This window comes from Nymphalis io, chromosome 23 (genome assembly GCF_905147045.1).
Source record: "Nymphalis io chromosome 23, ilAglIoxx1.1, whole genome shotgun sequence".
Lineage (NCBI taxonomy): Eukaryota > Metazoa > Arthropoda > Insecta > Lepidoptera > Nymphalidae > Nymphalis > Nymphalis io.
Genome location: NC_065910.1, coordinates 1,919,564 through 1,939,488, shown reverse-complemented (window position 1 = coordinate 1,939,488; position 19,925 = coordinate 1,919,564). Strand labels below are relative to the sequence as shown.

Here is a 19,925-nt window from a genome sequence, read left to right as displayed (position 1 = left end):
TATTCGGTAATATTTCTATTAGACGGTTTTTTTATATGCAACACATCAATCTACTTAGTAATAAATTGCTTCATCACCAAGGAAATTTTATTTAGATAAAATTGGTTTTTACGGTATATTTTTTGGTTGCATAGTTTAAGAGATAATTTAAAATAACAAATACGCGAGAAAATTTTATTAATGTTCGACCAACGCGACTTTTGACAGTCAGGAAATAAATCATAGCACCCGATACTAACCGAACCACAATCACTATTTCATCACAAGTAAAAATGTTTACCGTCCAACGAAGTGGGCACGGGACAGCTAGTATAATATAATCGTACATTCTTATTTGCAGATACATCAAATAGGATTATCAGCTAAAAAAATATAGAATGTAAAGAATGAAGTCACCAGAAAATAATTTATTACTGTTCACAGAGCTCATAAACTACAAAGTAACTATTTTGATAATGTAAAAAGTCTTTTAACGAGCAATAAAATTGACTCAAGCGTATTTATTCTAACGTAATATAGAGGACGTTATAGTAGGTATGAGTCGTGACTGCGCAAATACATCATTATGACAAAATGTTCATTTGAAAAAATACATTTTTTATTTATTTTGAAAAACGAGGCGGTTTCAGGGAATATTCAACTGGCAGCTAAATCTTGGTATTTTAAGAGTTATGTACTAAAAATTAATTTCATCGTACATTACGTTAAAAAGAATGCTTACGCTTTAATTTAATATCACTATGATTTTATAAGCTTTATTGATACACAACGACAGTATCCAGAATTTAAGATATTTTATAGTTATTTCCAGTGGATTTTTGTGTAGGATTTTTCAGGCTTGCATATTGAAATGAGGTTTCATTAAGTGGTAGAGTAACGCTTTGAGTGATCTTTTACAGCGTGAGATAATCTGAATATTTTAATTATGCATAGAAAATTCCGCTTAGCTAGCTTGTTGTTACTTAGTTATTATTTTGTAGCTCTATATATCTATATTTTTATATAATAATGTCGTTCGTAATGTTAATGTTTAAACATCAAGTGGAAATTAGAATTAAAAATGTATATATTTGATCACATTTGAACGAGTGCAACTTTTTAACAAAATACCATTACAAATGTAAGGAATTTAAGCTCGTTTAACACAATCTAACTTAAAACAGACTAGCCGCGTATCTTATAAAAGATCATTTGCTTCTAAGCAAGTAGTTACAATGTGTTAAATATAAATTAATAAAACGACGATTAACGTAACACCGAACGAAGAATGTAATAACTAATTTTAATTTTAACATTGTTCTCATGTAAGTGACGTTTGTCTTTATGAGAATATATTGAAATATTCTTTAAACGACTTGACGTGACCAAATAAGCCCATTATTATTACAATGGAAGTTTTACATAGGTACCTGTTTAATTAAATTCAAACTTTGTCAGTGTTTCATTATACACATGTGTATTGTATGAAATTAGTTTGTGATTAATTATTTTTATATAGTTCATTACAGTAAAAAGTATTCATGTTTTAGTTTATTTAGTAAAGGGTAAGTGTCCACCGGTTTAAAGCAGGTCATCTCCTGACGCATTAAATCGATCAAATTACGCAACTTATTATGTTCAAAATTTATAATGTTATGTACCTATATCATTTTTATTTAATTATTCACATATATGAAGTCGAGATGGCCCAGTGGTAAGAACGCGTGAATCTTAACCGATGAACGTGGGTTCAAACCCGGGCAAGCACCTCTGAATTTTCATGTGCTTAATTTCTGTTTATAATTCATCTCGTGCTTTTCGGTGAAGGAAAACATCGTGAGGAAACCTGCATGTGTCTAATTTCATCGAAATTCTGCCACATGTGTATTCCACCAACCCGCATTGGAGCAGCGTGGTGGAATAAGCTCCAAACCTTCTCCTCAAATAGGGAGAGGAGGCCTTAGCCCAGCAGTGGGACATTTACAGGCTGTTACTATATATATATGACCTTGAATTTTCGGTTTCATGACATCCAATTTCACACATTTCCTAGGTGGTAGAGCATTGTGTAAATCCGTCTGGGTAACCCGTCTGGGTACTCACTCATCAGATATTTTATCTCTAATCAGCAATACTTAGTGTTGTTGCGTTCCTGTTTGAAGGATCAGTAAGCCAGTGTAACTACAGACACAAGATAATGGAATGAAGATTGGTGGCCCATTGGCATTATAAGGAATGGTTATCATTTGTTTCATCCCCAATGTCCGTAGGCGGTGGTGACCACTTAACATCAGGCGCATTTGCCGCTCCGCCTACCTATAGTTTAAAAAAACACTGTAGAGCTCTTCTTGAAGAACAAACTCAAAACTTACCACAGAAAAAGGCCGTGAACTGTCGGAAAGAGATACGCGACATTGACCGTAATAATTACAACATTTGAAAAATACACGCATCTAAATAGTATACCTCCATAAGTCGGTTGTCAACATTTCACGGATGATTGATGTAGTAAGTTTTTGAAGTAGCGCCGCTGACTGATGAACCAATGAGCGTCCAGTATTTTATTAATTTCTTACTTCGATTATAATTTCAAAAACTCGCGGTAAATAACCCAGAAAGAGAATAAACAATTGAAATAAGTGTTCAATATAGAAATTGTATTAATTTTTTATCGATGTAATCGGTAAAGTAATGAGAATTGAAGTAGGAGCTTTTTCAAAGGTAATTAAATTTATTTTGTTTTATCATTGAGTGCATTCAGATCGAGAATAATAGTAGCAGTATCGAAGTCTATTAATCTCACAAATATAATTAATATTTCTTTTTATACTATTTACGATTTTTATTATTACTCATATATAAGTAAGCTAGTATTGACCAATATAAATCGTTTGGAACTCCAAGGTACTTTTTAATATACTTTTACTAAATACCAAGAAGATTTAACGAGGTATATATATTTAATAGGTAATATCTTTAATATATCAGCCTCGAAAATAGCAGATGCTTTTAAATTTATTAACTAATTCTGTTTACAAATGAATGAATGAATGATACGAAGCTAAAAGAATTAGCCCTGATGTGAACTTTATGACAGGCTTGTTAAACCTCTCCCTTAAAAGCATTCGATTAATTTTCAATCCATTATGAATTGAATCTTGTGACAAATGTCATAAGGTTCAATTTCCAAGTTCATATTATTCATCAATACATTCAATGCAAATACGGCTCTATATTTGATATATAAGGTATAATTTTGAATGTAATTTATAATTGAACGTTTGCTATTGTTTTAATATGTCATTTTATTATAGACAAACGTATTTAAGATATTTAGTATGACGTATCCGAATGATTACAGTAAATAGTGTATTTAGTATGAGATAAGCGAGATTATTTAACTTAAAATATTACAAACGATTGGATAAAATGATAAAATATGTAGTTTATATCTTGCTAGATGCAAAATTTGATCAAAAGTTTGGCCAAATTTTGCACACGATTTTGGCTCTGCTGCCAATACAAAATCATACTTTATTCAAGTGGGCTCTTATAAGTACTTTTGAATCTTCATTTTATCTTAATTAAAAGTCTCATTGGTTCAGAATGCTGACTCTACCGCAAAGAAATAGCAACAAGCTCAGTAAAAAAAATCCATAGTTTATTATATTAAATTTAACGCTTTTATCATCTCAATATTTTTTATTTCATAATACGCGTAAGGCATAAATAAATTATATTTGTAAAGCTAAAATATATGGACAAGTCGTAATATTATCTAGAATTTTTATTTATAATAGTAGGCGGACTGGCAAAAAGCGCTACCTGTTGGCGCTGGCTGACATTGGCGATATAATAAATGTTAATCATTATTACATCACCGATACACCACTGATCTTGGAAACTAAGAAGTTGTGGACTTTGTGCCTTTGCACCAGGCACAGGCACTAAAGCCATTTGCACTTTAAATCGAAACAACAAAACTAAGTAGTATACAATACGTCGAACAGACGGTAGTAATGAATGGGTGGTACCTACCCAGACGGGCTTGCGCAAAGCCCTTCTATGTAAAATAAAAATTACACTATATTAAAATCAGATTGTCTGTACTACAAAACGGTTTTTTTTATAATATCTGACAATTTCGATGAATTTATAACATCATCGTGTGGCTTTGTTACTATAGAAAGTGTTTTTTAAAGCACTTAAATCCAAACCCTTAACCCTTGCCCGAAGGGTTTACTATGATCGCGCCACGGTCTATCTGTTGCAGGATATGTATCTAGAACTTATGTGATTTTGTACTTACACAGTGTAACTACGGCCACTTTTATATGAAATGATAAAAATAAAATTAAATGAAACAAATTTTAAGTTTCAAACATCACACCAAACTAAAAAAATTGTCCTATAATATATTTTAAAATTTAATTTATAAAAAAAAGATGACATTAAAAAATCAAGAGTATAAAAATAAATTATTTTTTAAAACAAGATAAATAATAATAAAAATAGTGACTTTGGTTCGGTGTATTTTGGGTAGTATTTGTAAGCCTTTTTTTAATTTATTTTTTTATTTTTCTCCGCAGAGCTATTACGTAGTAAGTAGTTTTATTTTGGATCATACACATATATTGGTCACACATCTTTTAAAAAAATATCAAATTAATTATATATATCCGAGTATAATATTATAATACAATAGTATTATAATCATAATGAAATATAATATCACGTTAATGCCTTTTTCAGTTGAATATTGTTTTAATTGCTTGTTTGACTGACTGACTGACTGGCTCCATTAAAAATTAATTAAATTTTACATCTACTTAAATAGGTTACTAAATATATAAATATATATATATATATACGTTACTAAAACTCATATATTTTTTTGATACGACCGTGGAGTTACCACCCACTCATCAGATATTCTACCGCAAAACAGCAATACTTGATATTGTTGTGTTCCGGTTTGAAGGGTGAGTGAGCCAGTGTAATTACAGGCACAAGGGACATAAAATCTTAGTTCCCAAGGTTGGTGGCGCATTGGTTATAAGCGATGGTTGACATTTCTTAGAATGCCAATGTCTAAGGGCGTTTGGTGACCACTTACCATCAGGTGGCCCATATGCTCGTCCACCTTCCTATTCTATAAAAAAAAAAAACCCTCGGTTTTGGACAATTCTGCAAACAGCTCAGGTTCTAAGGTCCTTTAACTACAGCAGGGCTAGTCTATTGAAATTTTTATTTTTCTGGATATTATAGTTGGAAAATGTGTAACCTTAAAACGTATTATATAAAGTATTATCATTTTGTATATATCAAAGAGTTTCCGTGGATTTATTGTTGGGCTCTGGGCCTTTAAGATTAATATCACCATTAAACAGTTATTATACCACCTAACATAATTTATATTACTGTTTCGGTGTAAAGGGTGGGTTTACCAGTGTAATTACAAGTAAAAGGCATGTATTTTATATTTAACTGTATAATATCATAGTTCTGAATCTGTTAATATTTTCAGCATATTTAACAGACCTGATCATAATTTAGATTCTGAGTAAATTTTGAGATGAAATTGTATCCTTACAAAGTACCAACGGATGTTTTGTTTTGCACTTAAAAATATTTTAAATAAAAGCTCTTTAGGCGATTTTTTTAAATACGTCTTAGATATCTGTGTCAAATATTTCTTACGTAATTCTTATTCTGTCTTTTTTATCTTTCTAAAAACACTAATATAATATTTTGCTTAACATTTTTGGACGGAATTTTAATTCTGGTATTATTATAAAATAGTTGCTTAAGTTATTTAAATTTAACTTTTATATATTTTAAATGATGTTTATCGTTTATAATTTAGTGTTACATTCAAATATCACTTATTATAATTTATTAATATTAATGATGTTCTCATACATGTAAAATATACAAGAAACAAAATAAAAGTCGTATTATTTGCCTTTGAATATCGAATTTTACATGATTCTATTTGAATTGACGTCAAACATAATAATTCACTGCACAGATCCAAACCACTGTCAAACACAACTGGCCATCATATATTATTCACTAGCCATGCCATTATGATAAACGAAAGAAAACATTACACACACACCTACATTTAAATTTCAAATTCCGAACTAAAAACTTCCGCGGAAACGTCAAAATTCGCGCGAAACGTCACAACGTCTGCGTACGGGTATTTCTATCACGACACTGAAAATCTAAACACGTGTGGCAGAAAATATACCAGCCTTTTCATATGCGTAAAGACTTAATTTTATCATATAACGTCGCAAAAACACTCTTGTCGCACAACTAGATAAGATTCATATTCCAAACACATGTAGTAAGGCTGGAGGAAAACAAAACAGTTCATTTGAAAAAAATCACATTGAAAAATCAACTTTAACTTGTGTACATAAGGTTACGTTAGGATTAACAGCTTGTCAAGAGTATTTCCAACAATGGAAAACTTGGTTCGGAAGAAATCGGCAGTTTTCGCGCTCGTTACGGACTGAGCTTTCGGTTGCAAACAAATATCACTTTCTCTTACTAAACAAATATTGAGACGAGTGATTGGAAATTGAATCTAAATACTATTGTAATAAGGTAAGTATTTCCAAATTCATTCTATTTACATTTTATCACCCGCAAAAAATTTTTTGTAACGTTGTTGTAAACGACAAAATTATTTGGGTAATGACGTGTAAAAATATTCATGTACGACAAAACGTGCATATTATTAAGTAAGAGTAAATTATTACGAATGGAAACTTAAAAAATATTTTAGGGTCTCCCTCGACGCTAAAACATTTTTTAATAATTCCATGCAATAGAAATTAAAATAAAAAAAACAATTATTCAAATATGTATGTTTAATTTCAAGGTAAAATTATTTAAAAAAAAAAAACAAGACAACGTTTCTATAATAAATGCTGTACACATAGAGTATATAAACACTTATAAATGCGAACGGAGCTCTGTATGTCATTTCTCTGTTACGCTTTTACGGCTAAGCCACTGAACTGATTCCGATCAAATTTGGTATGTAACAAGTTTGTGAAACAAAACATTTTGGCTGGTTCATTTTTCACCCATTTGTACAGTAACTATTGTTAATTTTTATTTGTATTTATTTAAGGCTTCAATGTAAATAAATGTTGTATTCTTAATATATTATATCTTAGGACTAAAAAAAAAGATTGAACTAAGACCAACCCTTATACCTCTAATATGCGGCCAAAAACTAGTAAAAAATATATAAAATATTTTTTCCGAAAAAAATCTTGAAATTTCAAAAATGTACCTGAAATTAAATATCCATATGAAATAAAAACTTACAGTTATCAAATAATAATGACATTGAATTGGAGCCGGCTATACTTCTAGCTATCCTTGGAGCTAAACGGAATTTGGAACCTCCCGCTTTTTCATAAATAATATAATAAAACTAATCTTTTTTCAAATGATAATTTATTATGTATTAATATAACTTCGCGACAGCTTATATAATATATTTTTTTTATTGGTATAATCTGCGATCAGTCCTAAGACTATGGACAAATTTGTTGAGAGCAATTGTTGAGGAGCTGATCCTCGTTAGGATATCTGCTGTTAATTTGTCTAAATTTATACAGAGCTACATCAAGGATGGCTTTAAAATAAATAAATAATATGAGTATCAGGTTTATATCCATATTAAAACAAAATTATTCACAACTACATCCAAATTTATTTGAATTTATTTGTATCATTGGAAAGGTTCCTAATAAATAAGTATGTTTACATTACATTAATACTAATTGGTTTGAATATATTATGTATTCAAAATATATATTTTATGAACAGGTTATTATGTATATATATTTTTGTTAGAATCTACATTCCATACCAGTGGTAGCTTTACATTAAATTGAATCTTGTGAGATGACAATTCAAATATGTTTCTAAGTCTACTTGAATATACTTTGATATAATAGAAGAACTTAGGGATAACTACTGTCACTAGTAAAATTGTCATAGGTCGGAAATACTGTCACATATTTTTTATACGATTGTTTTTGCACTGTTTTGGTAATACAAGAACGATAATAATGGTGCGTTTGCGAATAATCGTAGTGAGTCCCCAAATTAATCGTTTAAACGACTCAGACTTTAATTAAACTGAACACAAGCGGTTCAACGACCTAATATAAATAATTTGACAAAACTCACACTCGCGTAATTAAGATATCATAACCCTGGAAAGTAGATTAAATTGTTCATGTGATATTATATATTGTGGTACTTGTGAAGTACATATACAAACCCTGAATCAAGTATTATTGGGTTAAGTAATTCTAAGTAGCAAATTGAGGTTTGGATGTTAGCGTTTACACTCCCGTGCATCTGATAACAAGTATAGCCTTTGGGGCTGCACCTGAACTCTGGCTGTTTCTGATTTCGGTCGGCGTGGTTGGTGGATGCTTGCCTGTCACGCCGAAGTTTGTGGGTTCAATTCCCACCCAGGACAGATATTCGTGTGCATGAACATGTTTGTTTCCTGAGTCTGGGTATTATCTATATAAGTATGTATTTACAAAAGAAAAATAGTATATGTAGTATATCAGTTGTCTGGTTTCCATAGTACAAGCTCTGTACAAGCTTAATTAGGGATCAGATGGCCGTGTGTGAAAAAATGTCCCAGGATATTATTATTATTATTATGTCCCTTTCAATACAACCCTTAAGTATATGAGCAAACACAACTCATGTTTGCTCATATACTTGTGCTCTATATATGTATATATTAATTGATTAGGCTACGTTGTGATTGTCACTAAAACCGATCAAACTTCATCATCATTGCTTAAAAAATTGACAAATGGAAAAACATATCTAATTCGACTAACATCTAAGTCTGTAGAGATACGTTGCGAAATAACTTTTTCTAATCTTTAACAGAAAATCAGGTTTTTGGAGTTGCGACTGTTTCATACGCAATAAGCAACTACCCTACATACTTATATCAATATTTATTTTCTATTAGCTTTTACACGCCTTTTCTGCTATATTTCCTACAGCATAATCTAAGAGAATAAGATTGATGGCATATTGACCCAAAATATTTATGAAATTAAATAGTTGGATTCTCTTAGCGTCAAACTAATGTTTTTGTAAAGATTTTATGTTGTTATAGGTATATATATTACCGTGTATATTTTATTCGATCGATCGTGATTTATTTTTAATTAATTTAATACTTCAGCCATACAAATTGTAAACGGGTTTTTTATACTTTGTTATACATTAAATTAACGCAATACATCGTTCTCCAAATTTATTTTATAGAGCCGTAAAAACGTTCAAAAACAATAAAAGCTAAAACTAAAATAACAGCCAGTCAACAAATATACTATCACTGAGGTGGAGGCTGTTGTTCGCTTAAGATACCTTATATTATAAGATAAGATAGTCTTAGAATAAGAATTTTATATCTAAGATTTATAAATAATGTTCAAGGCTTTACTTAGATATCTGCGGAAGTAGCTACGGCACGTGTATCCAATAAACCTACATCAGGTTTATTAAAATAGATGGCCTTTTTCCAGCAATAGAACAATTTAGCTTCCCTTTTCAAATGTATCGAAACTTTACAATTTACAATACAAAGTCCCTTTATATTTACGACTAAATATACGGGCAGGCACGAATGGCTTTTCTAGTGCTTAATTTGACACATTGAAGCAGCGTGATGGAATACGCTCCAAATTTAATCAGCAATTTTAGAATTTAAACTATTAATGAAATTTAGTATTTATTACTGTATGCAAAAAAGAATATTAAATATACCCAAAAGGAAAGATAAGAAGAAAGTTTGTTAGAATATATCTTCATATGACGAAATTCTTGAGCAATTACAAAAAGCATATAATCAACGAGTATTTTATAAATATTATGATTTCGTTTCGTTTTATTGTCTTCGGGGTTCATAATAATGAACCACTTGATGGTAAGTAGATACCTTCTATAACCATTATGACTTACTCTCAGCAAGAAGAAAAACTTACTCCTTGAACAGTCACTGCTCAATAATGTGGTGAACAAAGAACATAAAACGTATTTGGGTTTGGGATTTGTATATTCCGATAAGAAGAACGTTATAAAAGGCATGACAATCTCCACCTTGTTATTAATGTACATAATCATGTAAATAATAACGTGACTTGTTACTTAATGATTTTCCTATACAAGCTTGTGTTACTTGACATGTGAAAGTATACGTAGGATTATATTACAGAAATAATATGATTCATTTGCTTTTTTATTCAATCTATTTGGGCCAGTCATAATTTAGCATGAAAAAAGATTTGTTAGACTTTTACGACCGGTCGTACACCTGGCGCCAACACTCCTTGGTGATGCTAGTATTTTGTTCACTCACAAAATACGGTTGAGGTGCTAAAATGCTCGATAGTGTTATTAAATAGACTTAACTATAATTTAATTACCATTGTGCAAACTAAGCATGAGCCGAAGCGCGCTGTACAGTTATCACCCGTCAGCGAAAATAGAGCTACGCTGGACAGCCTAACGCGGTGCAATGACCGCGAAGTGTCATGTGTTAGTGAACCGATTAAATGTGTCTGTGACACATAAGAGGATATGGGACATAAAATAAACAAGCCTTAACACCATCATCTAAGGAAAATGCACCCGATTCTCTTGACGCAAAAGGTACTGAAAAGCAGCGGCCAAGGCATCCGCTTTAAAAGTTTTTTTAAAAATAAACAAGGACGGATTTAGATTGATTGAAGGCATTATAAATCTAAATGTATCCGCGAGGCGAGGCAAGATTGTAATAGTTACATTATCCCTACATTGCTCTTTTAAATGTCTCACTTAGACCCATAAACATGAGGAAATAAACGTGTCCAGGAAGATTTTAAATATATGATTGTCTATAAGGTCATTATAATATAATCTATTGTTATACAAATTAATGAAAAAAAATTAATCATATCTTACAAGAATAAAGATGATGTGGTTAACTCTGCCAGAACCATACGAATAAAATAATAATATATTGTCTGTAATACAATAAAAATATTCTAAATATTCATCTAAATCTTTAAACAGATGTTCCAATCAGCTATACTAGTTCATCGTTTATGTTTAGAGTTGAATATTCAAAGTATATTCAATAATATACTTTATACAATAGAAATCGCATTGTTTATATTATAACTGGTGAAGCTGGCTAATGTTAATATCAAGGATAGCTGTATCAGGTTCAGTTATATACAAGTGTATTCAAAGCCAATAATCCCATAATCGATGCAGCAATCGATTGAAGCATAAAAACAAAATACTTTAATAATTGGATTTTGTTATTCCAAAATATAGCAATCTGCATGTGACTGACTTAAAACAATTGAGCTTACATAATTTTAAAATCGTATGCGTGTGTTTGCGTGTTGTGTGCTACTTTAATAAAGAGCTTTGACCTACAATTGCATTAGTGCAATCAATGTTCCAATAATTCTAAGGCTTAACTCACTTTAATCATAGATCTTCCTTCATTGAATTATGTCTCGGTTATTCCCCAGAATATTCGGTCATTTCAAGGTCAATCGGTAAACCAAGCCCTAGTGCAAAAATGATTCTTCAGCTAGAAGAATTACATCCGTTCTAGCGGTTTTATTCCCAAAAAACTTTATTTAATATGTATTAACAACTTTACGTACATCTTTCCGACATTCCTTCTCATTCACCGTCGAGCACGAGATGAATTTTTATAACACAAATGAAGCACATGAAAATTCATTTGTGTTTCTTAATCTTAATCGAAGACTCAGGTTGAAACCCGGTTCTTCGTTTAATATTCACGTGTTTTCACGTATAAGTCAGAATTCTGCGAATCTCTATCTCCTTTGATTATCAATACCTACTTGCGTTTATACTAAATTAAAATGATGACTGTCTATTATTCTCTATAATTTCAAAGGCAACTGGTTACATTAATGATCAATGCAAATCATATCAAATCCAACCTTTAATACCAATCCCGTATCTTCTTAAATCCATTGTCTATATCTAGTCAACGGGTAACACCTGCTTTATCGTGCGACCTTGGTTTAGAAATAGAATCGTTAAAAGTAAATCGATTCACTGAAAGTTTAGTTGATGAACTAATGGTATTATGGTTTCCGCAGATTTGAAATACTTTTGCTAGATCATCAAACGACTTTAATCTCAAATTACATAGCCCATGATAATGTTTGTCACGCCCTTTTGGACGAATATGGTTCCTTTTATTTCGCGCTCCTTGCAACATTTATTAAGATAGTTTTCATTATTACAATGTTCAATAAATGATTCATTTCTTTTTGATTTTATAGTTACAGTCAAATCAACTTGGAGTAGTTTTTGCGTGAGAAGTAGTGAACGGTCAGAAGTTAAATATATATATTTTTTAAAGTACTATTATACATATTAAACGTAATTTTTAATCAGGAATTTCTTCAACTCCAGACATATCTTAGTCATCCTCATCAGATAAACCATTTATTAATTCTGATATTATATTTACAGTCTCATCTCTACCCTGTTTTAATTCCTCTCCAATATCATTACAGCAATAGCATCAATTTTTCCTCAGCTAATGTCATTATAGTATTTATATTTATTGTGACATTTCTTTGCGATGTTAGTTTTCACTATCCTCCATATATTTTTTATAGAAAATAAATAAAGGGTGGTTAAATTCAAATTATAACTTTAATATCAAATAAAATAAAGAATATACCACAACAAATAACGAAGAAATAAGTAAGAAACGTTTCACTTCTAACGCTACTTAAGAGAGACTTCGAGTCACGTGGTCGCTAACTCAAATTGGTTTTTAACTATTCTTTTTATAATAACAGAATTAAAAATATTTTAATCAATTCTGTTGTATATTATTTTAATATTATAATTAATAAATCGCCCAGTACCTAATAAAAAGTTATATTGTCAGCATAGCCAGTACAATAAATATAAAATAATAAATTTTGTCACTAAAAAATAAAAATGTCAATGTTTACGTTTTATCTAATCGTTTGTAAAACTTTAAAGGAATAACACGTTACGTTAAACTATTAATAGGAACAAGAACTCCACTCATGTAAGCCAATAAGCCAAGCTAGGGAATATAATAAAAAAAGCCATAAAATAAATTAAAAAAAAAACATTTATTTGTTAACTATTTAATTATAAAAAAAACTATATAATATAAGCAGTGAAAAGATACATTATTTATTAATAAAATGTAAAAAATAATGTGCCAGATAATTTATGAAAAATCTGGATAACCTAATTTCATGCAATCGTTTTATTATAAATGGATAATTTTATTTCCTCGTCAATGATATGAACGATGTTGTTTGTGAATGTTATTTGACAGCGTCAGCCATATTGAATGAATATATCAAATGTTTTTAAAAGTGACTTAAGCGATTCCGCGGTTTGTTTTTTGGCGACCACTTAACATTTTACAATCGTATAATTGTTATACATGACAAAATGTATTTAAGAAATATATGGGAAAACGTTAGATGAGTATTTTATTATACATCGTACCTTTAATTTTTTGTACATACAACTAGAGCGCCTCGACATTTTATGTATAATAATAATAATATAATAATAACCTGGGAAATTTTTCACACACGGCCATCTGATCCCAAATTAAGCTTGTGAAAAGCTTGTGCTATAGAAACCAGACAACTGATATACTACATATACTACTTTTTTTGTAAATACATACTTATATAGATAATAACACCCAGACTCAGGACAAACAGACATGTCCATGCACACAAATGTCTGTCCTGGGTGGGAATATATTTCAAATATACATCAATATTATGTATTGAGTATAAATTCAAAGTTTGTTTTATAGTAAACGAATTTAAGAATATTATTAAAAATATTTCACGGCTTAGGATTTCATATTACACTACCTGTACTGAAGATCATCAAAAGCTAAAAGTTAACAAACAAAACCACTAGTGTTCTCATTATAATCGAATTTAGTGACATCTGATTAATAGCTTTCAATTATTTGCAATCAGGCAGCTTAAAGTTGATTATGACTTAGATAGGAACTATATTCTTATATCCAAGGTGCATCGAACACGTCAGTATGAGGCAAGAGTCCGATTTTTTGATGAATCTATTCCACTTATGCCATCATCGTGGAAATAAATAAGATTTCCTCATTTTAATAATTTTAATATATTAGCAATGTAAATAATCGACTATAAATTGAGAAGCTTTTGCCATTTTTTTTTGTTTGTGTCATTATAGTCTACAATACATGAGACGGATCTGCTGAAACTGAACTGGTAAACAAATCATTCTATTCGGAAATATTAAATATAAACAAATATAATAATATATATTTATTAATAATAGAAATTGAACATAGTAATTATTACAATTTGCTGCAACCTTTTAAATTAATTCCAATCAGGTAGGTAGGTTGTACTCTGTATTACGGAGTCAAATAAACAAAAATGATCACGCAATTTTGAATACACGTTGTCAAAATTACAGAAAATGCGCGGAAACTAGTTTATAATATAAATGAGAAATTGTATCACTATATTGAAGTTACGGGCCCAGCGTATGTATTAACGAAAAATCCAGTTTCGAACAAAAGCAGATGCTTGGTTAGCGAACAAAAATAAACATATATATCCGCGTTGCTACGAGTCGAGATTAGCCTTGCGCTATTGGCATTGTGGGTCAATGTTTCAGTAATGTTTTATGTAAACATTGAAAGTAAAGTAACAAAACAAAATAATTATAAATTATAATGTATATTAAAATATCGGCATCGTGTTTGTATATCAAAAAGTTTATAGAAGGATAGTTACGATAGCGGAGCGCACGGTGACGCAACGCTGGCAAGACCGCGGCGCGTTGTGTTCTATGAGTAATCATATAAGTACTCATACAGACGGGACGTGGCCCGTCGAATGAAACGGCGCTGTGTGAAGCATTTCATATTAACGGTAACAACCTGTTAATGTCCCACTGCTGGGCTAAGGCCTCCTCTCCCTTTTTGAGGAGTAGGTTTGGAGCTTATTCCACCACGCTGCTCCAATGCGGGTTGGTAGAATACATATGTGGCATAATGTCAATGAAATTAGACACATGCAGGTTTCCTCACGATGTTTCCCTTCACCGTCAAGCACGAGATGAATTATAGCCACATATTAACAAGTACATTACAATTGCTAACGCCCCGTCGCCGTCCCGCCCCGCCCGCTGGCCAACCATACTATTATAATTGACATAACTACAAATTGTGTGCATAGACAATAGAATTTTGTAAAAAATTGAAATTACATTTATATTGATCTATACAAATATTATAAATGCGGAATATGGCTGTTTGTTTGTCTGTCTGTCTGTTACGTTTTTACGGCTAAACCGCTGAACCGATTTTGGTAGAATTTGGTATGAAGCGAGCATGGACGGCAAAGACATTGGAGGTTTTTATAGATAAAACCTGTCCCTTAACACGCGCACAAACCTAGGGCGAAATCTAGTCAATAAATAAATTTAAGGCTCAAAAATATTATACCGTACAAGATTATAAAAGAGCTCGGAGTTAGAAGTTAGAATTTTATGATAATAAGACAGAAGTAAATGCTTGATGAAAGGAGTAACTACTGAATTTCTTGCCAGCTCTTGTCTGTTGAAACTATATTCCAAAACGCTAGTGTATTAATGGCTATTGGAATCCATGTAAAGTCAAAGGACACAAATTAAATACACATTATGTATTTATATTCCTTGAAACAACAAGGCTAATACTACAATGCTAATGATACCTCACAGCTCAAACTTCGCTCGCACACTTAGGCGTGATCGGTCTTGAACAGTAACGCCGACCCGAGTAACAAAATAACCCGTTATACACCTGAATGTTTACAAAACTCTAAAGTTAGAACATCGATGGAAATCGAGGAATTTGCGAGTTCGACTAAGCTTATTAGAATTCGCGCTGTCGGTTTCGCACGTATTTAGGTAACAGTATAATTACATAAAGTGGCAACGTAGTATTTTGCTCATATATAAAACAACACCCCAAAATGTCCAAGCGCTTAAAAAAAGTTAAGAAGAACAGATACTGTTCTTCTCTTACGTAATAAATTTGGAGCTAACTCCACCATATTCTATTGCAGGTAGGTTTTTGGCACATGGTAGAATATCATCCGATCAATTCAGTTTTCCTCACGATGTTAATCCACGACTGTATAATGTTTGCACAGATTTGAACCCATGATATTGGTTAGCATTCATGTTTTCTAGTCATCATACTATCATGTATTTTGGAATATATATTAAAAGAGAATAATAAACGGCCTAGAATTAATAATTACGTATGCTGAAAAGTTTTCAATTTAAGCAAATTCAGAAAAAATGTGAAGGGTTTATAAAAGAATTTATAAATCCTTCACATTGAAACAATAGGTTGCTTGTATAACTGTATAATTATATCTATAAATACAAAAAGCGCAAATATTCATCTCTAATTCCAATATATCTTTGAACATCTATATATTTGTTCCGTTTGTATTGATCCCTCGGAATACACAAACATTTAAAAACATATAGTCCAGTCGAAATAGATTTAAATTAACTATAATTCACATAGAGCTAAAAATTGGAACATGTTATTTTATTATTATAGATAAAATATCAAAAATCCCTGCTGATTTCACGTCAGCTAATAAAATACTCAAGGTTAAAGGTCTAAAGTATTTTTAGTAGTTTTTACTTCTTTCGTGTAAACACTCACCGCGTTATCATTAAAATAATTCAGAAAATACCGTATAGATCATTCATCACCTACAAAAAATGTATATACTTCTTTCCTAAGAACCACCATTACTGTGGTGTGGTAAGTTATTTTATCTCACCTCTCTATATTATTGTCTCGCCTCCACTGGTGACATGGTTCATTTTTCGCCCAGAGAATCAGAAATGCGATTCAACTGGGAAACTTTTGCCACCACTTTTCACACAACTTTTGGACATGATATTTACATTTACTATTTATAATTGCATATAATATTGAATACTTCTCCTCAGTGTAAGCAATTCCTATATTTCCTTATTTACTATCCACTTAATTTTATGACATAAGTAAGTCAAACAATTGTTTTAGAAACAAGTGTTTAGTATTCATTAGCATCAGAGTTTGATAATTATTTTAATAGATTAAATAGGTTCATAATTTAATTTTTGTTTTTGGTTTCGAACCAAAAAAAACATGGATAATAGATGGTATAAAGATGTTTCATTGATTATGAAACTGTTAAAAATCGTGAGGTTAATAAGACACACCATTGCTTAGAATATACGATATTTGTTACACAGGAAACGATACCTATTAAAAACTTACACTAACAACTCATTATGCAACCGTAAGAAACATTCGAAATTCAAATTAACATTTTAAATATTCATTTGTATACATTATTCTTGAGATTAAAGTTAACATCTATGAAATAACGTAACATCTCAAGGAATTGCATTACAAAATAACTGTTTTTATATTGATATCTGTGAAATATTAACATGGTATTTTTAAGACAAGTCATTTTATTCATAAAATCGTAAGCCGAGGTTGTGTATACATATTGATCGTTTTTATATAATTCAATAGTTTAATTTAATGTATAATAGTTATCATGGTATAGAAGCCAATCAGCTAAACTCTATGTATATTTTTTACCTTTTCAAACTAATAAAAAATTTTGCTTATAAAAATTAAATTGATGATAAAATAAAAAACTGAGCAGGAACACATAGTCAAAGTAATTGAAAGTAAACGATTTGTTTCCAACAGAATCAAATGCTACAATTAATGGAAGTATTTCAAGCGATTTTCTTATACATTAATTACAATTTCAGTTATGTTCCACGATGCACGCGTAAAAATAAACATGTAAGATGTAGAATGAGAAATTAACGAGGGCGAATAATGTATCTCTCCACTTACTTGTAGTGTAGCCGAAGTCGTCCTCTTCTTCTGGATCAGCTTCTTTCTCTTCTCTGCTACGCTTAATAGCACCCGCAGAAGCACGATCGATCTAGAAAAATATGAAAACCAATGTAACTCGGTGCTTACTTTGCAGAATCCGCAAAAGTAATTTTGATATCCTTAAATATGCGGCTCACTATAACTTAAACGTAATACGACCTGCGCTTCACTGAATGAGTTTATACCTGACAACTATTTAAAGTTATTATAGATATAATCTCGTGAATATATGTCAATAAAATTGTATAAATTGATTTAAAGTTGAAGTATTATACTTCAAAATATTACTGACCCAAGTAGTAAAATGCATATCCTCTTTGAAAGCATTTTGCAAGCAATTGGTATAAAAAACGATGTTTTTTTCCGTTACCTTTATTGAATATCTACTCAATTTTACCACTAATATTTAATAGTTCCTAATGTTTTTTTTTTAAATATTTCTTGATAAGAATTATTAATTTAACAATTACATCTTTAAATGCATTTACCTCGACTCCCTTTTCTGAATAAGTCCTTCCTTGTAACTCTCTTTCGTCCTCTTCATCACTGCTTTCAGAATCCGAATACACTGGTTTTGAAGGTACTGCCTCTCCATTTACTGGTTTTTCTTCTGGTTTCCCGTTCTGCTCTTCTTTTGGCGACTCCTTTTCAACTTCGGGCTCTGTTACTGTTATCTGTTAAAATGTATGCTTCAGGTTTAATTTTACTCATATTGATATAATATACGTTTAATAATTATCAGGTCAGTTTCTCAGAAAAGCAGAGAACGAAATTATTTTTAAATAAAAAATTAAATAGTTTTATTAACTAGTTATGTCAAACATTTTAAGTTAAACAAAAGAGAGTAAAATAATGTTTTTATTTAAATAATTAAGAGCGCTTGCGACTCAGTGTATTTAACATAAGTAAATAAAACTTATATTCCATCATTTTAGTGTCAGAAATGTTTAATTGTGAAACATTGCACACATCTAATTTAAGTTGTACTGTTTACTATTAAATGTAAATTTATTATTATGAAATATATACCTTTATATCATGTTTTGGAGGTTTTGGCGCGGGCGTCTTTTTAATACTCGGTCGCGGAGGTGACACGGTTGGAGGTGACGCCTCTACGTCTGATGAATCCGTGTTCTATATATATATATACATAAACACTTTATATATAATCAAAAATGACTTATCTAATTATACATTTTTTCTATTATTAATCTTTTAGAAAATGGATAGCTTTTTAATTTCTTTAAAATATTGTTACCTGGTTAAATACAGACGGGCAAAAACCGTAAAAACCCGAAAGGCAGAAACCGTAAACTTTCAATTAAGGTTTTTTAATTTACAGGAGAATAAATATTTAAACATAAAGTAACATTCAAAATCATATAAAAAATAATTTACACAGAATAACGTAAATCATAGAACTTCTCTTAGAAACAATTGTGTATTAGAATTACACAAACCGTTGATGAATTGTATTCATATTCAAAGCAAAAGCTACCACCGGCCAATCGGCTAGTATTTTTGTCAAATACAAACACAGTCTGTAAGTGATTGAATTTTAGAATATAATAAATTTAATGAGATAAATCAAAACTATTCTCATAGTGTTACTCGATTATATAAGTAAAGTTGTAACTTTAATCATTTTATCTAATTATAGCATGAAGACGAACGTAAGATGTCCCTTGAATACCTTCAAGTTACGTAATATTATTATCATATTTAACTACTGTCTTAGAATGTCTTGCAAAAGTTAAATAACAATTTGGTTTCTGATTTTGATTAGTTGTTTTTAAAATACCTTTATATGTCTAATATGGAATTAAATGTATTCTATACATTAAAAAAAAGA

General features: G+C 30.6%; 1 protein-coding gene across 1 annotated transcript in view; it reads right to left on the bottom strand.

The window, feature by feature from the left end:
• LOC126777719 (uncharacterized) overlaps positions 1-19,925 on the bottom strand; it is a 198,032-nt gene that overhangs the window by 71,220 nt on the left and 106,887 nt on the right. The window contains exons 22-24 of the mRNA XM_050500872.1: positions 19,103-19,207; positions 18,562-18,747; positions 18,032-18,122 (exon numbers count right to left, since the gene is read on the bottom strand). Of these exons, the coding sequence (XP_050356829.1) occupies positions 18,032-18,122; positions 18,562-18,747; positions 19,103-19,207 (382 nt within the window). The remainder of the gene's footprint in view (positions 1-18,031; positions 18,123-18,561; positions 18,748-19,102; positions 19,208-19,925) is intronic.